At 41.4% G+C, this 23,766-nt stretch overlaps 1 protein-coding gene across 1 annotated transcript in view; it reads left to right on the plus strand.

Moving 5' to 3' along the window:
• The window catches only part of RNF216 (ring finger protein 216), a 189,310-nt gene that overhangs the window by 143,160 nt on the left and 22,384 nt on the right, over positions 1–23,766 (plus strand). Inside the window, exons 14-15 of the mRNA XM_079120168.1 lie at positions 14,229–14,326; positions 19,917–20,139. Coding sequence (XP_078976294.1) covers positions 14,229–14,326; positions 19,917–20,139 — 321 coding nt within the window. The remainder of the gene's footprint in view (positions 1–14,228; positions 14,327–19,916; positions 20,140–23,766) is intronic.

Consider the following 23,766-nt stretch of genomic DNA (forward strand, 5'->3'; position numbering starts at 1 on the left):
AGCAGGCCCAAGCTGGGTTTGCTGGCTGCTCCCACTAGGACAGGGTTCCCAGATGCTCACATCTCATTCCTCCCCAGCAGTGGCACCTCCAGGGTAGTAGAGAGGAGCTTTTTCTCAAACAAGCCCACAAGTAGTCTAGGGTGTGAGTAAAGACAAGATCTGCCTGGGCTTGTCTCTGCCCAAGTGATAGCAATGTTTATTTTGAGTTAAACAATACCTATTATTAGACCCACCACCTCCCACTCTGTTACTGCTACTGGACTGTTTTGCCTGATGCTCAACACCTCATTTCTCCCCAGCAGCGGCACCTCCAGGGTAGCCAGAGATGAGCTTTTTTTCAGTTCCTCACAGAAATCCCTGGGAGTTCCCAGTACAAGAAAGAGCCTCTGGGTTTTGAATGATTGAATGAATCCTAAGTTAGTGGCTTTTTAACTTTTTTTGTCTTTGACCTACAGTGTGATATTGAAATTGCCATAAAATCAATCCCATATGTAAATGTATGTCCAGCTGAAGCATTGATTTTTTAAAATTTTTTGTTGTTGTTGATGGACCTTTATTTTTACTTATTTGTATGCAGTGCTGAGACTCAAACCCAGTGCCTCACACATGCTAGGTAAGTGCTCTACCACTGAGCCACAACTCCAACAGGAAGCATTGAGATTATAGAGCAAATATTTGACATGTAGAATGCAGAATGCACTCTAGTATTTTCTATTTTTCTATTTAAAAAAAAAAAAAAAAAACAGTAGTCATAATCTGTGAAAATGATTTTGCACAGCACTCTATAGGGTTGTCGTTCATAGTTTAGAAGTCCTGGCTCTGGTGACTTTGATCCCACAAACTCATGTTGTTGTATGGAGTGTCAGTGATGAGCAGATTTCTTTGGAAGGGACTGAGTCACAGCCTCTGCCCTCCTGCCCTTTCAAGGCTGTGAGATCTGAACCTCTGAGTGTGACGTGGAGACAGGCAAGGCCCCACCCAGCCTGTTAGGGCAAGTCTCAGAGGCCTGAGAGTGCCCTTTGAAAGGGGAGCCAGCAGATCTGAGATCTTTATATTAGCTCATGCAGAACCATTGTGGGGAGACTTTTCTTTACCCTCTGTCTACTCCATGTACCATCTGGGCCCTTTGTCTCCTGCCAGACTCAGGCAGCCTTGTACCCATACAAGCCCCTTGTTTGTACCTCTGATAGTCTCCCACTTCCCTCCTTGCCTGGAATTATTTTCTCCAAACATCACAGGACTCATCTCCTCACCATTCTTAAGTCTTTTTACTTAAATACACCTCAGCAAGGCCTTCCCTGACCTCCCCACCCTTGTGAACTCAACTTCTCCCCAGCCCTGACCTTCCTTCCTGCGTTTCTCCCTTTAGCACTCATTATTTTTTTTTTCTGTATATTTTACTGATTTAACACATTGTCATCACCCCATCCCCTCCAGTTAACTTTCTGGCATCAGAGGTTTGATTGTGTTCACTTTATTCCCCAGAGCAGGACTTAAGCTTCTTAGTAAGGAACTCAGATGTTTGTCTTTGAATTTCCCTGTCAATGTCTACTTGCTGCATTGCCCAAGATATGACCCAGTGATCTGTCTTGGAGAGAAATGGTCTTTTTTTGTTTGTTTGTTTCTTTCTTTCTTTTCTTAATTTATTTTTATTGTAAACAAATGGGACACATGTTATTTCTGTTTGTACATGAAGAAAAGGCTTACTATTTGTGTAATCATACATTTGCATAGGGTAATGGTGTTTGGTTCATTCTGTTATTCCCCTCCCCCACCCCTCCCACGCCTCTTTTCCCTTTATACAGTCCCTCCTTCCTCCATTCTTGCCCTGCTCCCATCTCCCATTATGTGTCATCCGCTTATCAGTGAAACCATTCCTCCTTTGGTTTTTTGAGATTGGCTTATCTTACTTAGCATGATATTCTCCAATTTCATCCATCTGCCTGCGAATGCCATAATTTTATTGTTCTTTATGGCTGAGTAATATTCCGTTGTGTATATATACCACAGTTTCTTTATCCATTCATCAATTGAAGGACATCTAGGTTGGTTCCACAATCTGCCTATTGTGAATTGAGCAGCTATGAACATTGATGTGGCTGCATCTCTGTAGTATGCTGATTTTAAGTCCTTTGGGTGTAAACCAAGGAGTGGGATAGCTGGGTCAAATGGTGGTTCCATTCCAAGCTTTCTGAGGAACCTCCACACTGCTTTCCAGAGTGGCTGCACTAATTTGCAACCCCACCAGCAATGTATGACTGTACCTTTTTCCCCATATCCTCACCAACACCTAGTGTTGCCTGTATTCTTGATAATTGCCATTCTAATTGGGGTGAGATGGAATCTTAGGGTAGTTTTTATTTATTTTTTTGTTGTTGTTGTTGTTGTTTGTTTGTTTTTTGGGCGTGCTGGAGATCGAACCCAGGGCCTTGTGCTTACAAGACAAGCACTCTACCGACTGAGCTATCTCCCCAGCCTCCTTAGGGTAGTTTTGATTTGCATTTCTCTTATTACTAAAGATGGTGAACATTTTTTCATGTTTGTTGATTGCTTGTAGATCTTCTATGAAGTGTGTTCATTTCCTTAGCCCATTTGTTGATTGGATTATTTGTATTCTTGGGTGTAGAGTTTTTTGAGTTCCTTATATATTCTGGAAATTAGTGCCCTATCTGAAGTATGAGTGGCAAAGATTTTCTCCCACTCTGTGAGAAATGGTCTTCAGTGTTTGAATGACTACTGTGAGGGAATTAGTGCTTTTGTTGTTAGCTAATCTGACAAAAGTAAAACTGAACTTGCATTTATTCCAAGAAGACTTCACCTCCCATTTTATATTAGAAGTCCTAGTTCCTACTATACAGTAAAAAGCAGGCAGCTGTGGCCATGATGTGGCTAGAGCGTTTCCCGCTCCAAGCACAGGGAAGTCAAGATCACAGTGCTTTTATAACTTCTGTCCCTAGAGGGCAGTGTTAACACAGAAACCAGATTAGAAACCACCTATTAACCTAAATCCATTGGGGTCTATGGGAAAAAAGTGCTTGACTCTCTAATCTGCAGGAGTAAGGCTTAGAGATATCTTTTGTCAAAGCCTGCTTCTGTGTGTAGAAATGGTGGGTGTGCACACATTTTTAAAATTTAGTGTATGAAAATCAAAGAATATTTGAGAATATGAAATCATCCCCCAAAGAAATTTTCCTCAGGACTAGGGTCTTTGTTAATGATTCACTGTGCTCTAGCCTCACCACACCCAGACTGAAGTTTCTGCATTTGTAAATAAGGTGTTCTCCTGTCTCTGAAAGGAGAATCACTTTGGGGAAAGAGTGAAATACCTTATGTGAAGAACTTGGTTTCTCAGAAAGATGTGAGGACCTCAGATGGTTGCCAGACAGCATTTAAAAAAAAAAAAAATCATGCTAGAATGTTTGTCTTTTAAGAACTGGACCCCGGAAGGCTACACTCTTTTTTGTCCTCTGGGGTGTAGAGATGAGCTCCTATGGGGAACCCAGGTACTGGAGTAGAGAGGGCAACAGCCAGATTCAATGTGCTTTTCCAGTCCTGACCCCTCTACACTAGCAGCTATCCGGCATTTACCCAAGGGACTGCCATATGTAAAGCTCCTTTCATGAGGGGGCAGAGATTAGTCTACCCGCCTTGCAGCTATGGTAGAAATCACAAAGAACTTTTTTTTTTCCAAGATGGAGTCTTGCTGTGTTGCCCAGGCTGGCCTCCAACTCCTGGACTCAAATGATCCTCCCTTAGGCTCCTGAAAATCTGGGACTACAGGTGCACAAGAACATCTTAATTGAAGTAATATGCAGTACTTTCTTTCGCTGACTGCAAGCATTTACTCAGCAGCCACTTGGCAATAACTTCTTCCAGTTTAACACTTTTGACAGGGGGAGTGAGGGAGCAAAGAAAGGAACAGAAAAGAGAGAACCCAAGTTCCAAAGGCTTGAATTCAGTTGAGTTATTAACCTGAGAGCATCATATATAACTTCATTTTCTTGCAAACTGTATTTTGTATAATTTTTAAGTGTGAAGGCCTTAGAGAGAAGAAGTAATGTTCTTTAGGGGAAGGATGGAAATGCTAGGTTTCCTCTGCTCTTTTCCCTGTGTGAAATAAGAAATTCCTATGTTTGTAACTCTTCACATAGAGAGGTTTTGTTTTGTCTTGCCAGCCTTTGTTTTGCTGTCACTTTTTAGACATCTAGCCCCTTTGTGAGTCATACCTAGTGCTAGGCCCTGGAAATTCCAAGATAACATAGTGTGGTGGGGTTTGAACTCCCCAAGGTCAGGAGTTCTGCCATCTCTGTGGCACAAAACAAGCACTTGGGTAAACTGTTTTTTGGGGTTTTTTTTTTTATTTTTTTAATAGAAGAACCCTCCATGCCACTAATGACAGGGGTTATCCCATGGGTAAAGCTTGGCTATTTGGAGAGATGTAATATAACAGATGATTGCAAGATATCAATAAGAGTACTGGAATAGAGTATGAGCCAAATGCTGTAGATTCAGGAGACTGCCAACTTTTGCCTGGGTCATTTGGGTTTCCCAGAGCCCCTGGTATATGAAACAAGAACTGGCGAGTAGGCATTGCTGGAGGAAAAAAGCCATTCTAGGCCAATCACTGGACCTGTGAGGGTGTCAGGGGTGTGGACACTGGCAAGAGGTAGACAATGTTGGCCCTGCATGCTGACTAACAAACTGATTGTCTGAGCAATTCTTTCTCCTGACTGGTACCACACCACTACCCTACTTGCCTTCCCTCTGCCTAGAACACACTTCTACCAGATACCCTTCAGGATTGAGCTGGAATGCACAAAAACCCCCTTGACAAACCAGTGGAAAGAGGTACTCCCTGTCCATATTCCCACCCCTCACCTGACTTTAGTTTCCTCCACACTGCTCACTGTCCTCCTCAGAGTGTACCATTGCTTGTTTGTGGTTCTATTATTCTGGAGGGAAACTCTTGAGAAGGCAGGTCCTTTGTATACACTTACCACCACCCCCATTTTTTTTTTTTTTTTTAAATTTTGTTTTAGTTGTAGGTGGACACGATGCCTTTATATTTTATGTGGTGCTGAGGATTGAACCCAGGGCCTTACCCATGCTAGAGGAGTGCTATACCACTGAGCCACAGCTCCAGCCCCATGCACTCACTCACCCTTTTGCTGAAAGCAGTACCTCCCAGATGAACGGGCAAGGACAAGAGAGTGAGAACATTTTTGTTCCTTTCGATGCCAAAATTGTCGCCATCATCAGTATCACTCTGTAAAGAACTTTGACCCAGTTTGGTGATAGTAATAATCTCAAGCATAGTAATTTGCACATCTTAACAGATCAGAGTCCTGGCCACATTTGCAGAAGTGAGTGGCAAGTATTTACCCACAAGGAAGGGCCCAGGGCCTGGCTGGCTTTGAACGAGTGTGATTTGGTTGTGGTGTGGAAAGCTCATATCGAGCCCGTCTCTGTTTATACATGTAATGAAATCTAAAAATACGCTTCCTTCTGCTACTCTGCCAGGCGTGCAACTGGCCGAAGGTGGCAGGAACAGCTACTTCCTCACATTTGTCCAGTCCGAGATCACTGTGTGATTAGCAGGCTCCTGTCATTATGTGAAAAAAAGGGTGTCCTCAGGTTTAATACCATTCCATCCTGCTGCTCACTGGGTCAATCCCAGATCTCCAGGGAAGCACGGGAAGCAGGTGTCCCACACAGCTGCAGCTGGGCATCCAGGCCTTTGATACCCCGATGCTTGCTTAAACATAGCCTTGCCAATTGTTGATCTGTGATCTCCTCACACAAGATACCATTGTAACCTCAGGGCTTGTCTCATACCCTCGTGCCCTCGGGTTTTTCAGTGAACAATGACCTGTTCTTGTTAGCAAACACCGTGAAGGCATGCAATAGGAATAGAGGGAAACAGCGAGCAGAATTAGAGTCAGACAGACTTGAGTCCATAGCTTTGTGGCCTTAGCCAGGTTAATTTGACTCTAAACTTTCATTTTCATTTACTTTAAACTATAGAGCTGGACATGGTGGTGCATGCCTGTAATCCCAGCAACTGGGGAGGCTGAGGCATGAGGATTGTGAGTTCAAAACCAGCTTCAACAACTTAGCAAGGCCCAAGCAATTTAGCAAGACCCTGTCTCAAAATTAAAAAAAAAAAAAATTTAGAAGGACTGGGACCAGAAGAAGAATGAGAAGTTATTCTCCATTTATGTATGATGTGTCAAAGTGCATTCTACTGTCATAACTAATGAGAACAAAAAAATTTGTAGCAACCATATTTTCATGTCAACCTGTAATGAACATGTTTGCCATAAGTATATTAATAGAGTCTGGAATATTATAAAAGGTGCCCCCTCCTCGCTGCTGGGAATACAGTTCAGTGATTAAGTGTCCCTGGGTTCAATTCCCAGCACCCAAAAAAAAAAAAAGGAACAACAGAATGGGCACAGTGGCACACACCTGTAATCTCGGCAACAAAGGAATGCTAAGCAAGGAAAATCACAAGTTTGAGGCCAATCTTGGCAATTTAACAAGACCCTGTCTCAAAAAATAAAAAGGTCTGGGGATGTAGCTCAGTGGTAAAAGCCCCTCTGGGTTCAATCCCCAGACCAAACACACATACATACATATATGTATATGTATGTGTATGCACATATACACTCTGTGTGTGTGTGTGTACACATGCACACAATAGTGGTCTTGTATTCCCCTCAGAATTGCTGTGAAGATTGAATGAGATGTGTATATGAAGGCCCTTTGGGAAGATGTGTAGATTTTCGATATTTGGCAGCTCTCATTTTTATCAGAAAAACTGGAACCAGCACTGCAGGAAAGCAAAAAGGGATGGGATGTGTGAGTTTACAATTTATAGGTGTTCCTACCACAGAGCCTTTATCTCAGTTGGAGACTCATCTAAAAAGGCAAAACTAACAATGTACTTTACAATTAAAAATATTAGTAAAGTCCCTTTCTGAAGTCATATGGGAAATTATGGTACACTTTACCAAGAAAAGAGGAATATATTGACATTTCAGTATCATGTTGGTCTTGCCCAGCCCTGCCATGCTCAGTATTAACAAAACTGGGTTCTAGAAGTAGATTATGGTCTTATTTATAGAGAACTATTGAGGAATTCTAACTGGAATCTAATGCAGAGTCCCTAAGAAGTTACTTAGTTGACCTTGGTTTAGAGAGGGGTTTACTACAAAATCCTGTAGCCAGCAAGCCATCCCTCTGACAGCAGCATCCAAAATGGCCTTTTGAAATGTAAATCAGATCATTGCATTTCCCTTCTTCTTGGCCTGACTTTCAAGCTCCTCCTTACAGTGGGAGGCACCTGCTTAGTGCCTACTACCTGCTAAACTGTGGTCCCCTCTGAGCACCTTCACCTTGGGCTCCAGTACTCTGACTTCTGATTTTCTTTTGCCCCAAAGCCTTAATTTTGCCCATGCTTTTCCCTCTTCCCCATTACTGGCTGACTTCTGCTTCCCTTAGGAGCTCAGCTTAAATGTCTTCCACAGGCCTCTCCACACCCCAGATTCGGTGAACCTGCTGCTGCTTCCCACTCATAAGACCATACTCCTGTGAAATGTTCTGTCATAGTTGCAGCTCTAGACTCTATTTAATATCTGTGTTCTTCACTAGAATAGAAGCTAGTTTCTATTCTAGAAACTAAGTTTAACTTTTTTATTGCTGTTGACCCCAACATCTGCAAATAACAAATGTCTTATGATAAAAATATCATCAGACATTGGGAGTGCAATGAGTGCATAAGAAAGTCAGTCTAGGGCTGGGGTTGTGGTAGGGCACTTGCCTAGCACATGTGAGGCACTGGGTTCAATCCTCAGCACCACATAAAAATAAATAAATAAAATTAAAAAAAAAAAAAAAAAAAAAAAAAAGAACACCAGCCTAGGACCAAACTTCCTCTGCCTCCCACCCCCAGTCAGATCTGTTCCTCATCTTGTGATCCAAGTTCATGTTTCCCCCAGCTAGCTCATGTCCCAAATCAGAAATGTGGAAATCCTTTTAGGCTTCTGTCTCACCTTCATCTCTCTCAAAAACACTTTCCAATTGCTTTGTAACCATCTTCCTGCTTCTGGGTTTAGCCTCTTCAGTCCGTCAGAGTATTCTGAAACCCAGCCTAACATATTACCCTGTCTATACCCATTCCTCAGTGTTTCAGTATTGACCGCAGCAGATGCACAACTGATTACTTACCATTTCAGAGAAATTGTGTAGAACACAAGAGCCCCCATTATGTGTGGTTATTTACAAATTATATATATGTTCTACTGTTGTAACGTGTTGCAGACTTACATAAATACAGAAAATATGAAGGAGTGGGGTAAAACAAATCATACTTTTAAATAATTTTATTTAATGCTATGAAAACCTTTCCTGCTCACTAAAATATTAATCTGTGAAGTATGTTTCACAGTTAATGCTAGATTTGAGAGTCTGTTGTGTTAGATACTTGGCTGTAAAAGCTGTTAGAGCTAGAAAATATACCTCACAAAAAGATGTAGAACAGGGAAAGAATGTTCCTATGGTATGGGTGTGCTTATACACATGATTCTTACTTTATTCCACCCTGTCAAGATGTTGACTCCTGAGAGAACCCTTTTCTTTGTCACCCCCTGCTATGTGCATGTACTTAACTCTATTGTGCTACACTTGATTTGCTGGACTATCCAGCCTACACCTCCATAAATGTACCCCTTCTGAGGACAAGGATGGAATCCTCTTGCTGGTGTGTGTGCCCTTGGCCTAGGAGAAGGAACTGCTTGGAGTCCTTCAGTTAAGGAAGGAAAGCCTGCTGAACCTGCCTGGGTTTGATTTTGCTGAGGTTTTTTTGTTTGTTTGTTTTTGTTTTTTTAATCTCAAGGGTCCTGGCATATGTTTGTGTATTAGAGTTATTGTCTTTCTGGTCCTTCTGGCAGGTATGCCATTTGTGTCTCAGAAAAACAAATGGTTTTTGTTGTTGTTCTTGTTGTTTTGGTGATGTTGAGGATCGATTGCATGCCAGAAAAGTGCTCTCCCACTAAGTATATCCCCAGTCCTGGGCAAGTGACTTTGACAGCCAGAAGATAGGTGACCTGTAAAAACATAGCCCTGTGGCTCCTGAAGTGTGCTGAGTATTTGTGCAGTCAGATGCCTCATCTTACCTCAAGGCCTCTGGGGATTGGCCATCTTACCAATCTCCTGAGGTGACAAAGCAGAAAGCTGAAATTCCTGGGTTTAGATTTGGATCGAGCACAGCCCTACATCCAGTAGCTAGGTGGGTAACTTCTTTACCCTGGTGTGGGGTGAAGGTTTCACTGGAGGTCAGCCAAGTAAGATCCGAGTGCCCGGGGAATGAGCAACACAGAGTGGGCTGGGAGGAGGCAAGCAAATCTGCAGCTTCAGGCCTTCCATCTGCTTTGCCCGTTAAACATTATTTAGGCAAGAAAATGGATGGAGGGAGAGTATGTTTTCTTTTTGCTGCAAAGTAAAGACCTATTGAACATGTAGTCAGGCATCTTGATGAATTTTGAGGACTAAAGAGCATCATAAACTGAAAAAGCAGCCTCTCTGGTGGCAGGAAGTACACAGATGGGTAGCTGCCCACATTGTTAGCGGTATGTGTGCTTCCTCCTCACAGTTCCTCCTGTGCTAAGGTGCACAAAGGGATGGAAAGTGCAAGCCTCGACTGGATTGGGTAGTCAGGGTGCGCTGTACTTTGTTATTTGTCAACATGTGCTCCTACCTTACCTTCAGGGCTTTCTCATTAACTTCAGTTTGAAGAGAATATGGTTATCTTCATGCTACAGAAGCATTTCTTCTGCCTAATATTGAGTTTAGGAACAAAGTTTAGCCGCTCTTGAGAGGAGAGAATTGCACTTTAGTAAAATATATACTGTTTAGAAGAGAGAAGAGAGAATATATTCTAAAGAAAATAGAGTACCAAATATTAACTTTCCCAGCCCTCTGTTTTCTACCACCTTATTTTAATTGTGGGTTTCTATAGCTAGCTACATGATCTCTTTAAAAGGTGGTTCAGATCTTTTTCTGTTATTAGAGTTTTCCATTGTATACCATAATCAGTTAATTTTGCATTCAGTTCTTTAAAAATTAAGATATAAATGTTCCATTTTGAAAATAAAGTTCTGCTGAAATAATTTAAATATTAGTTCTGGGCTGGGGTTGTAGCTCAGTGGTAGAGCACTAGCCTCACATGTGTGAGGCACTGAGTTCAGTTCTCAGCACCGCATATAAATAAATGAATAAAATAAAGGTACATCAACAACTAAAAATTTTTTTTAAATATTACTTCTGAGGGAAGTTGACTTTTAAGATTCAAATCTTATTGGACTTTCAGCCTTGTTTTTAATCAGTTGATGTTAATGATAATATATTACTTGTATCTTATTGCTGAAAATATTTTTTGCATTTCAGTTAAAATAAAGTTGTTACTACTTATTCAGGAACAAAAAATGGTTTAGAGCTGGGTGTGGTGGTACATGCCTATAATCCCAGCTGGCTGGGGAGGATGAGCAGGAGGATTGCAAGTTCAAGACCAGCCTGGCCAACTTAGCAAGACCTTGTCTCAAAATAAAAATGTTGGGGATATAGCTCAGTGATAAAGCACCCCTGAGTTCAAACCCCAGTACAAGTACAAAAAAAGAAGAAAGATAGTTTGGGCTTTTTCTCTGGAATCCCTGGATCCTTCAGTAGGAAAAAAGTATAGTGGCTGAAAACCAACACGCTAACCCACAGGAGAACCCCTGTAGTGTTGAGTGTGAGCAGAGGACTTCCCATGATCCTCACATCACAAATTTCAGCATGGCCAAGTAGTTTTGCCACAGTGTTCATTTTGTCATAGTGCCTCATCTTGGGAATTGGACTCCTTTTTTAGAAAGATAACTGAACGACCGTGAATGCTAAGAGGCACTACCTCAACACCATGTATTGTTTTCAAGCTGTTATTTCTTGTGGGTGGTTAGTCTAGTATTGTTTGGAGAATCAGAATCCAAATACCAGCTCATCTATTCTCCAGCTGTTGTTTTTCAGCCAGTTTCCTGAAATAGTCGGGCACAAGTTCTTTTAAAAACAATTTTGTGCTGCTATACATTTTGGTAGGTAATAATTAAGTACACTGCTGATTTAACGTATTCACTGAACAGGATGCGAGTAATGGACCAAAGAGCATCCGTGTCCCTCGGAAACAGTGGCATTCAAGTGCAGACTCCTATGAGCTCATCTCTACCCCCAATTCACCCCAACCCATTGATTGGAGAATTTGTATCTTCCCACTAGAGGGTGTGAGGGCTCTCATCTTCCTGAGCCATCCATTTCATATTTCTTTCTCTTTAAATTTTATTTATTTTTTAGATAGGATGGATAGGTAGGTGAGTGGGTGGATGAATAGATAGATAATAAAATTCAAAGGGTACAATAGATCTACAGTAAAGTCTTGCCCCTGCTTTGCAGCCCCTCAAGAGCCGTCAGGATTGCCAGTTCTGTAGGTGTCCTCACAGGCAGATTGTGTGCATCACAATCTTCTCTGCTGCCACCACTACCACCTTTCTGTTATGGAACTGGAATCATCTATACCATGTGTGCTGTCCTTTGCCTCATTGGTCTCCTTAACCACACATTATGTAATAGGTAGAAAGTTCAGCTGTAGAATGTTTTTAGAATTGATGTGAAACTCTAACCTAGTGTATTTCTAGTGGCCTCTGGCATATCTCTACTGCCCGCTCCTAAATGCTAAATATTTGTACAGACGCCCTGGGCCTCACATCCCCATGGTGTGTCCCACTGGTTCCCTGTGTCATTACCATCCAGGTCAGACTCAGGATCTTCACACCTCTCTCTCCATTCAAAGCTCGGTGTTGCCGTTATCTTTGGTTGCACAAACTAGGAGATAAGTCCTTACCCTTGGTACCCACTCCCCATACTCAAGTCTGCCATCTTGCTTCCTCAATTTCTCCCCAGTTGATCACCTTCTCTTCACTTTCTCACCCACCTCCTTAGTCTGGGCCTCCTTTGTCCCTTTCTTGGATGACCATGCTAGCTCCAGATTGTCTCTTGCACTTCCATTATTTCCTCCTTTCAATCTGTTTTCCACCCAGAATTATCTTTAAGATCACCAACCTGCTGGACATAGTGACACATGTCTGAAATTCCAGCAACTCCTGAGACTGGGAGGAGGATCACAAGTTCAAGGCCAGCCTGGATAACTTAACCCTGTCTCAAAAATAAGAAGGAGCTGGGGTTGTGGCTCAGTAGTAGAGCACTTGCCTAGCATGTGTGGAGCACCACATATAAAAAATAAATTTAAAAAGGTCTACCAACATCTAAAAAAGTTTTTAAAAATAAAAAAATAAGAAGAGCTCAGATGTAGCTCAGTGGTAGAGTGCTTGCCTAGCATGTGCAAAGCCTTGGTTTGATTTTTCATTGCCATACATACAAAAAGGGGGGGAAATCACAAACCTGATCATGTCACTTCCATGCTTTTGGTGGCTTTCTAGTACCCTAGATCAAAGATCAAACTGTTAATTGCACCCAAAGATCCTGTATGGACAAGCCTTAAGGCCTCACCAGGACTGTGTGCACAGCCTGCTTAGCTACAGGAACCCACTTGCCTAGCTTTGCCTGCCAACATCGACTGCTGCTGTCCTCTTCCTGGCAGACTCTTCTCTTCTCGCCAACCCATTTAGGTATCACTGACTCATCTTTCAAATCTCAGACTTCACTTCCTTAATCTTTCCCTGTCTCCCAGACTAGGTCAGGTCCCCAGTCAAAGCCAATCTTTTCCTCCACTGTACTTATTAGGATTAGAATTTCCATTTATGTCCATGCTCATTGGATTAACATTCTTGGGGTTCTGCTGTTGTTTGGTGGGTTTGTTTTGCTTTTGTTTTTATTTTGCAATATAGGGAATCTAACCCAGGACCTTTTTGTATGTTAGCCTAGCACTTTACCACTGTGCTACATCTCTAGCCCTTTTTATGTTACTTTGAGACAGGGTCTCAGTTGCCCAGGCTGGCCTTGAATTCCATCCCTCTGCCTCAGATTCCCAAGAGACTGCGATTATAGACATACACCACCACACCAGCAAGTTCTTATTATTGGTGTGTGTTTTAGGCAGCTCTTTTGTCACTGTGACCAAAATACCTGGCAAGAACAATGTGGAGGAAAAGTTTATTTGGGGCTCACCATTTTAGAGCTTTCAGTCCACACTTGGCTGACTCCATAGTTCTGGGCCTGAGGTGAGGCAGAACATCATGACAGAGGAAAAGAGCTCAGGACTTGGCAACAAGGAAACAGAGAGCTCTGCCCACCAGGGACAAAATATAAACTTCAAAGGCACACCCCCAGGGACCTGCCTCCTCTAGCTACTCTCTACCTGCCTACAGTTCCCATCCAGTTAATCCATATTAATGGATTAATGCATTGATTAGGTTAAGGCTATCAATACTCAAATACCTCTTAACTTTCTTGCATTGTCTTACATGTGAGCTTTTGGGGGACGCCTCATATTAATCCATAACATTTTACTCCATTCCCCAAAAGCCATCTGTGAACTGAAACCTCTGAAATTGTGAGCCTCAAATAAACTTTCCATCCTCTACATTGTTCTAGTCAGATCTTTTGGTCATAGCAATGAAAAAGCTAAGTAAAATGGTATGGAACAATTTCTGCTACTTACAAAAATGTTTTATAAAATATGAAGGATCCTATATTGAAGTGTGGTGATTGTTTTAAATTTTTATTTGTAAATGAAGTTAAACTGTGAGGTATGACATTAATGGTTTATGAGTTAAACTAATCTAGACTTTTCCTCAATCCCATGCCAGAGGACTAGACATAGGGATTGGGGAGACTAAGGTCCAGACAGACCCTACCTTCAAGAAGCTTGCAGCATTTCATTTTTAAGGACCCAAGAATCTGTCTCTTGTGCTGTTTCCAGGTGTCCTGCAGCATTTCAGAAAACTTGTAGACTGGGTGGTGGGAGCACACTTTCTTTAGACTTAGGAGGAAAATATCCTTTTGGCTTCTTCTGATGCTTTTTACCCCTCCCTGTTGAGTGATGACTTTAGAAATAGCCCTGCCAAAGGGGAGGGAGAGCTGCTGGGAAATTCCAAGCCCCATGAAACTCCATTTGTTGAAGGGGGGTTTATATGGCCTACACTCACCAGAAGCTGTCTTTATCTCTGTCCTTTGTCCCCCAGGAGACCTGTAGGAAGTGTCAGGGACTCTGGAAAGAACACAATGGCCTCACCTGTGAAGAGCTGGCTGAAAAGGATGACATCAAGTACCGAACATCTATGTGAGTAATATGACTCAGAGGACTTGTCACTGACTTTTCTCTCCAGCTAACCTGCGTTTAGCCAAGGGGGAAGAGTGTTCTGTGGGGGGAACAAGCCCAAGTCATCTTGGTCTAGGGTAACCTTAAGGAAGGCACTATGCTGAGCCTGTTTCCTTGTCTCTATAGCTTCGTGGAGCTACTTCAAAAGTCATATAGCACATATGCATTCAAGAAATGTTCCCCCTCTCCTTATTGTTTAGATAAATAAGTATAGCACATCTTGATTAGATTAGATTAGATTGTACTAATGCTGCTTATATCTGTGTTCTAGGATACTGATGTTAAGATATTAAGTAGAATTGCCAACCGCCAGAATGCAAAGTGATACATCAGTAATAATAACCATTACTTGTGGGGTGCCCCATGTGTGACTGAGCACTTTGCAAATATTGACTTACTAAAATATAACAGCATAAGTTCTACAGGAGTGTGTTTCTCCTTTAACAGTTCAGTCCTACCAGACTGATGGGGTTGTCCCATGAGGTCACTCAGAGATCCAGGTTCCTTTATGTCACTGCCTCACCATTCCCTAAGCATGGTGTTCTCACTTGCATAATTGTGCCAGGGTTGTGGCTACATTTATACTCCAGCATTGGAAAGAAGGAAAAAAGACAAGTTACCAGGCTGTCAGCTTTTCTTTAAGTTGTAAGTGCTGCAGAAATTATGTATATCACCTCTGCTCGTACCCCATCAGTCAAGATTGAGTCACATGAGCAAAACCAGGCTCTAAAGACCCTCCAGCTGGGAAACTTTATGTCCAGCTTTAAGAAGTTTTGGTACAGAGAGGGGTTTGTTATTCAGAAATGAAGTGGGGAATGACATTTGGGGCAGAGTCTCTAAGTCTCCAACACAGGTATGTACTGCGATCCTCATTTTATAAGTAGGCTTCTGAGGTGCAGAGATCCCAGGTAACTTGCCCCTGGTCATACAAGTAGTAAGTGACATAGCAGGGATTTGAACCCAGGCATGTGACTTCCTGCTATGTTCAATACCACAGCTTTTGGAGGGCAGAACAATGACCCCCAGTGATGTCATCCTCACATGACAAAAGGGATTTTACAGATATGTTTAAGGTGTGGAAATTATCAGAGTGAACCTAATCTAGTCATGAGTCCTTAAAAGGAGAGAGCATTTCCCAGCTGTGGTCAGAGAGCAAGTGATGCAGAAGGAACATTGAGTCAGAGAAACATGAGAAGGACTTGACCTCACATGTCAAGTACTGGCTTTGAATATAGAGGAAGGAAGCCATAAGGTAGCCTCTGTGTCAGTTGTCCACTCAGCATCTGAGTCAGCCTAGGCACTTGGAGCAATGTGTAGCCCTCTCAGCTTGGCATCCTTCTAGATCAGCAGTAAGAGAATCAGACCAGAACATACAGATGTAAAGTGTGTCCATTCAGAATCCAAAACTCACTCAGATATGCTTCTTCCATAGTAGAAGGGGATGCAGGACACATCACAAGCTTAACTTAGGAAAGGATATCCTAGTGCATACCCCTGACCTTCACACCACCAGAGCTTCGTAGAATTACATGCTTCGTATTTCCAAGGGGTTATCTCCACTTACTGACATTCGTGTACTATAGGAATATACCCTCAGGTACCTGGTGCTTCAGGTTCATCAGGTTCTATCTGTGTCATTGAAGTAGTAGACCAGTGTATAGTCCTGGTGGAAAACAGATGATAATTTTGTTGTCAGCTGCTGGTGTTCTCTGCCATTGGACAGAAAATAAAGTGTTTTCCAGATTAGTACCTATGTACCGGTTGCCAGGAGCTATGTTTATTTGCTCAGAGTAAGAAGAGTCATCTGCAGCAGCAGCTGCAATTAGTTAGCACCTGATGACACTCACATAAAACACTGTTCTACAAGTCCAAGGACCAAAAAGAGGTCTGTAGAGAATCATCAACACTGCCTCAACACTGCCTTTTTTTTTTTTTTTTTTTTTTTTTTTTAAGAGATGGGGTGCTTTGGGGTCTTCAGCTTGCCTTCCCTTACCATATAGCCCTTCCTTGATTGATCAGAGAAGCAAAGAATCCTCCCAGTTACCAAGCATCAAAAATAAGAAATAGGGTATACACAAAGAGTTATAGGTTCAGTAACTGCTATGAAACGAAGCTCAATTTTGGTACCTTGAGTAACGTGTTAAGAAACTGCTGTGGATATAGTGATCGGGCATATGCCCAGCACATGCAAGACCCTGAATTCCATTCCTAGTACCCAGAAAATTTAAAAAATAAACAAGTCTGACTTCCTATCTCATCATGTGCTCTTTTCTGCAAATGCTCCTGTCATTTGTGACATCATCCACCACAAAGCCTTCACCATAACTGAACAAATGCCACCATCAATGCTCTTGAACCTCTAGAACCGTGTGCTAAATAAACTTTTTTTTTTTTCTAATTAAGCGCCAGGCCTCAGGAATCAAACTAAGAACTTCAAACCTGTCAGTAGTATAAAACATAACAGGGCCTGCATTTTGCTTCTCTGTCAGTTTTGGGTTTTTTTTGTTTGGTTGGTTGGTTTTTTGGTTGGTTTTTTCATATTATTTTTCTTATGAAAATTGTCAAGCATCCATGACAGAAATAATAGTACAATGAACTCCCAACAGTTATCTTTTGTGTGTGTGTGTGTATGGTGCTGGGGATTGAACCCAAGGCCTTGTGCATGCAAGGCAAGCACTCCACCAACCGAGCTATATCCCCAGCCCCTATCCTTTTTTTCTTGTTTTTAAACTGCTAAACTGCTGTAGTAATTTCAAGCAAATCCAGTTCCCTGGCAATATGTCATTTTACCATTAATTGCTTACTTTTTTCCCCTTACACAGAAAGTTATATTAATGATTTGTTATAATCATTAACAAAATTGACAGTAAGTCTTTGCTAATATCTCAGCCCAGTTTATAGCTCTCCCGGTTGTCTCAAAATAGCTTTACATGTGTTCACAATTGGTTTAGTCAATAAGGGTATCCTCCCTCCTCAACACGCTGCTTATCATTGCCATTGATTTATGGAAAACAAGGACAGACTTTTAAAGTATCTTCTAATGTTGACTGCTTTTTCATGATGTCATTTAACCTGTTCTTCTGTCTTTTCTCTAAATTAGAGTTTACATTAAAGGCTTGATTAGGTTCATATTCAAATTATTTTGGTGAGAATCTTTTATAAGAGGTACTGTGCATCTCACATTGCATCACAGCCAAAGCCACAGAGTGTCTGGTTGGCCCATTATTAATTGAATGCTTTCAGGCAAGCAAACAACATGGCCAGAGTCACTGGTTTGATGGCTATGTGGCAAGTAGCTTTAAGGAAAACAAGACTAGGGTTAAGGAGAACATTTAGAAACTACTACAATAGTCCAACTCACTCTATTATAGAGCCCCAGATTAGGATGGCGGTATTGTGGAGAAGAGAGGATGGGTTTAAGAAAGCTGATAGATATGGGTGATAAGAGCAGAAGGAATCAAGATTCTCAAACTATCAAACTAGCGGGGGCTGGGGCAATAGCTCAGTAGGTAGAGTGCTTGCCTTCTAAGCACAAGGCCCTAGGTTCGATCCCCAGCACCACCAAAAAAAAAAAAAAAAAAAAAAAAAAAGGATTCTCAAACTAGAGGCTGGGGATATAGCTCAGTAGTAGAGCAGCCCTTGGTTTTGTCCCCAGTATGGCAAAAAGAAAAGTTACCAAATTGCAAACTCTGCAGGAAGCAATCTTATTTCTAGAATTTCTACGTTATAATATTCAGACGAGATCAGGTGCATTCAGGGTGGTATGGCCATGGGCACACATTATAATATTCAAAATGCCCAGTTTCAACAGTAATGTAACAGGCATACAAAGAAACAGGAAAGTGTCACCTATTCACAGGAAAGAGCAGTAGACAGAAGCCTCCCCATAGGATACACAGACATTGGATTTACTAGACAAAAAAAAATATTGTTAGCTGTAGATGGACAAGTACCTTTATTTTATTTATTTAGTTTTATGCAGTGATAAAGCTCAAACCCAGTGCCTCACACATGCTAGAAGTGCTCTAGCACTGCTACAACCCCAGCCCTTACTAGACAAAGATTTAAAATCTACTGTCTTAAATGTGCTCAAAGAGTGAAAGGATACCATGAACAGAGAACTAAAAGAAGCTTAGCACAGTGATATATGTATGCCTATAGTCCCACCTACTTTGGAGGTTAGGCAAAAGGATTACTTAAGCCCAAGAGTTTGTGGCCGACCTACTTACATAGCAAGACCCCATCTCAAAAATAAAAAAAGGAATTTAGAGGTTATTAGTAGCAGTGTATGAACAGGTAGTGAACAAGAAGAGAATAGAGAAATAATGAAAAGAAACCCATAAAAATACTTACTGTACCTGAAGATTTCAGCAGCAGATTTGTGCAGGCATGAGAAGGAATCAGAACTGTTGAAGATAGGTCAATTGAAATTATCCAGTTGGAGAAACAGAAAGAAAAAAGAATGAAGAGAAGTGAAGAGAGAGAGGAACAGAAGGAATTTTTGAAGAAACAGTGACTGAAAACTTCCAAATTTGATGTAAGGACATGTGGAACATGTCATTTTATAGTTACAAACATTGCACCATGGAAGCACCTAGTGCAGCAGGCAGCTCCTGACAGATGGCAGTTTGTCATTTTTGACTTGTGCACCCTACACATCAGTTCAGATGATTCTGGAGATAGGTAGGTAGCCTCCCTGTGAGCTTCCCCTCAACCAGGATTGAGTCATGTGTCTTGCCCTTGCTTCAAGGGAGTCTGGGAGTGTAGGACTGTGATGTGGGAGGACAACTCTTCCAACACAGAAGTCAGACTGGCAGTGGATCTTTCCCTCCGCCATCCCCAAGGCAAGTTTTTAAAATTTCAGGGTGTGCAACTAAGGTTTGGACTCACTAACTCTAAGTTGTCAGTTTTATTTATATATATATACATTTATTTATATATTTTTATATATAAATAAAACACATAATTTAGGAAGACCTTGAGGTTTTTGTCCCCATTTTAAGTCTTTGGGATTCTTGGTAACAAACAGAAGTTATTTTTCTAAATGCTATGTGCTGGAGGCTTTATATCTTCTCTGTAATCCTCAAAACACCATGAGAAAGTTATGTTTTCCCAATTTAAAGGTGAGGAAACTGCCAGGCATGGTGTCACGTGCCTATAATCTCAGTGACTTGGAAGACTAAGGATCACAAGTTCAAAGCCTGTTTCAGCAATTTAGCAAGGCCCTAAGCTACTTAAGGAACCTGTCACAAAATAAAAAGGACTGGGGATATGACTCAGTGGTTAAGTGTCTCTGAGTTTAATCCCAAGTACCAAAAAAAAATAAAGGAAACTTAGTCTCCAGGCAGGTGGGAAATTTACCCAGGGTCAGACAGTTATCTTTGAACTTAGTTCTCAGATTTCAGAACATTAGGTTCTTTTTACTCTTTGAATGTCACCAAACGCCACAAGCAGTCATTACACCGAGAAAGAAAGACAGACTTAATGGCCATAATGTTTTTCTTTTCTCTTCATCTTCCCAGCCAACTCCAATCATGTTTTATTTTTTCAGTGAAGAAAAAATGACTGCCGCCCGCATTAGAAAATGCCACAAGTGTGGAACTGGCCTTATAAAATCAGAAGGCTGCAACCGCATGTCTTGCCGCTGTGGCGCCCAAATGTGCTACCTCTGTCGAGTGTCTATCAATGGATATGACCATTTCTGCCAGCATCCTCGTTCACCAGGAGCCCCTTGCCAGGAATGTTCAAGATGCTCCCTCTGGACCGACCCCACTGTGAGTAGATGCACAGCTGCCTATTTCCACATGAGGGAATAGAACCACACATCCTATAATGAAAACTATTTTGTATATACATGACAAATTCTTACTCATGAGAAGATACAGGAAGTTACATAGACCAGTAACCACAGGAAAAAACAAATGAGAAAGTAATCAAGAGCTGCTCATCAGAAAGTAAGCCAAGAGTGGTCACACAGGCCTGTGGTCACAACTACTCAGGAGATGAGGCAGCAGGATCACTTGAACTCACAAGTTCAAGATCAGTGTGGGCAACACAGCAATAACCCCATCTCAAAAAAAATGAATAAATAAAAGAGTAAGTAGCATGTCCAAACAGTTTTGTGGGGGCAAATTCTTTGAATCCTTTCGGGAATAAACTTTTTCCTGTGCTCTCTGAAATATTCCAGAGCTTGGCACGGTGACACACGCCTGTAATGGTAGTGACTTAGGAGGCTTGAGGCAGGAACATCTCAAGTTTGAGGCCAGCCTCAGCAACTTAATGAGACCCTGTCAAAAAATAAAAGGCTTTTAATACCTTAATATTTTTCTCCTTCCTAAGGCCAAAGTAGTAGGCCAGTTTGAGGTAGATTCTTTTGGTACCTTTCATTCCAGTGTCTCAACTGATTTGATTTATTACCTTGAAAATAAAGTATATAGAAACAGTTAATAAATAAGTAAGTAAATAAAAGACTGGGGTGTAGCTCAGTTAAACCCAGCACCCCTGGGTTCAGTCACCAGCACTGCAAAAAAAAGAGAGAGAATGATCAAGTGTGTTCCAGAAATACAAGGATGTTTTACTATTAATAACCCTTAGATGGCAGAAAGACATCTAATAAAATCAAACATCCATTCTTGATTTAAGCTTTTAAAACTGTACTTAATATTATTCTTCAAACCCCCATATTTCAAATCAGTTGTAAGCATGTATTTAGCAGTGAAGTATATGAAAGCATTCCAAATAAAGTCAAGTATAAAATGATCACTGTTTTGTTCTGAAACTGCTAGTCAGTACACTTGACTAACAGAATAAAATAGATGGTGTATATGCTGGAGAAAGTCATGGCTAACCGGATGTAGTGGCACACGCCTGTAATCCCAGTAGCTTGAGAGGCTGGAGCAGGAGGATTTCGGGTTCAAAATCCTCAGCAACTTAGCAACACACTAAGCAACTCAGAACCTGTTTCTAAATAAAATACAAACTAGGACTGGGAATGTGGCTTAGTGGCTGAGTGCCCCTGAGTTCAATCCCTGGTACCTGCCCCATAAAAAAGTCATGGCTAATGCTGATTAGCACCCACTAATGTGTATCAGACACTGTTTTAGGTCCTCATGTAAAGAAAGGCAAATTCATCATTTTAAATTTGGAGAAGACAAAATAATCAATTAGAAAGCTAATATAAGCAGTAGAAAGATGACTAAATATAAAATATCAAATACTCTTTGCAGTAGAATTACAAATCATAAAATATCCTAGAAATGAATGTGAACAAGAAGTGTAAAGAAAACTATGAAACTATGTTGACGGACATGAAGAGAGCTGAACATATGCAGGAAGTATGATTTGTTCTTAAAATTTTTTTAATATTAAACAATTGGTTTTAGAATCACATTAAATTAAAAACAAGCACAATTTGTTCTAAGCTGATCCTAAGGACAATAACATGATAATATGCAAAGATTTGTTCTATCAAAAGGTGATTCAGGGGCTGGGGATATAGCTCAGTTGGTATAGTGCTTGCCTCGCAAGCACAAGGCCCTGGGTTCGATCCCCAGTACCCAAAAAAAAAAGGTGATTCATATCAGAGTTCCCCCACTGACTTGGAGCAAGTGCATTAAGACCCACAGAAAGCAGGCCTGGTGACAGATGGGTCCTCTCAGCTTTCCCTGGGGAAAGTGAAGGTGGCCTGGGTGTCATAGTCCTCAGAGGGGCATGCGGTATTATAGAGAGATCATCTCTCACCAGAGTCACTTAGAAATCTAATGGAATTCACTTCTCAAGTAGGATTCTTTTCTTTTTTTTTTTTTTCCAAAAAATGACTGGTTTTGCAAATTAGACTAATTTTTACTAAAAGCTGATCTAACCAAAACCATGTAGACTAGGACAAGCATAGATAAATATATCAAAAGAACTGGAGAAATGACAGATTGAGTCATTTGTTCATTCTTAACTGGACAGTGGTTTCAGAACTGGTCTGAACAGAATGCCCCTATCCTCATTGAATGTATATTCAAATGCATTATAAAACAAGAACCTTCCATGAAGTTAGTACTAAATCAAATTTAGTACTGTTCATTCAGAAGAATCAGAATGAGGGTAGTGAGGAAAGACAGGGGCTGGAGGAGGCGGCCATTTCAAATGAGGAATGCGGGCAGCTGTTTCTGAGGGCAGCATTTGCAGTAAAACCTGTAAGAGCAAGGCCACTGGGGAAATCAAACAAACTGAGCATGTTTGGGGACCAGAAAGAAGGCAGGTATGGCTTATAGATGCTGAGCTGTGGGAGGTGAGAGGAACCATCCTGAACCCCTGCTGCAGGGCATTACAGGGGATTGTGTTTTCAAGATCATACTGGCTACTATTATATAGTGAGGGCACATTTGAGAGTTTTTGTGGGAGACTTGGCTAACCACTGGGAAATACCTCAGGAAAACCAAGAAGATGACTTTTGTAACCTTGGAGCAGAGAAGGTCCTTCTTAGCATTATATCAAGGCCACTAAGAAAATATAAATTCTCACTGGGCATGGTGGCAGCCCAGGAGGCTGAGGCAGGAGGATTGTGAGTTCATAGCCAATATCAGCAAAAGTGAGGTGCTTAGCAACTCAGTGAGACCCTGTCTCTAGATAAAATACAGGGTGTGGCTCAGTGGTCAAGTACCCCTAAATTTAATCCCTGGTATCCAAAAAATAAAAAAAATAGCATTCTAATTGGCAAGACACAATAAGCAATGATAAAGATAAATGGAAAACTAGGGGAAATACTGGTAACACATATATGATACAGATAAATATTCTCAATATGTAGAGAATAAAATGACTCGATAAGAAGTCAGTAAGTGTTCCCTATATTAATAGGGATTGATTTGACTCAAAAGAACATGAAGCCTAAAAATGGCAACAGGGCCTGAGGGTGTAGATAGCTCAGTGGTAGAGCTCTTCCCTGGCACAAGCAAGGCCCTAGGTTCAATCCCCACCTCTGGCATGAGGCTGTGGGTTCAGTTCCCAGTACTGCAAAAGAACAAAATAAATAAAAATGTCTTACTCCCTCATGTGTGCATGCAACAGTGGATCCTAGAGAAGAAATAGCAGCTCTACCAGGCACCTCAAGCTCCACCATTCCTTTAGGGCCCATCCCTGTGTGGTCATGGTCTAGAGAGAGCCCTGGTTGATTAAAGCAGGAGTCAAAAGGAATGTTTTGCTTCCAAAAAGCTGCCTCAGGTCATTTCTACTTTGATTCCATTAGCCACAACTTAATCCTATGGCCTTCTGAACCTGAAAGAGACTGGGAAAGTCTTCTCTTTATTAGGTCAGGATGGCACCAACTAAATTTCATTATTGTAGGAGAGGCAGATGTTCTCCTGGGGAATCAGCTCAGTCTGTTCTCTGTAGCTGAAAGAGATGGACAA

The sequence above is a fragment of the Sciurus vulgaris genome (genome assembly GCF_902686455.1).
Source record: "Sciurus vulgaris genome assembly, chromosome: 18".
NCBI classification, from domain to species: domain Eukaryota; kingdom Metazoa; phylum Chordata; class Mammalia; order Rodentia; family Sciuridae; genus Sciurus; species Sciurus vulgaris.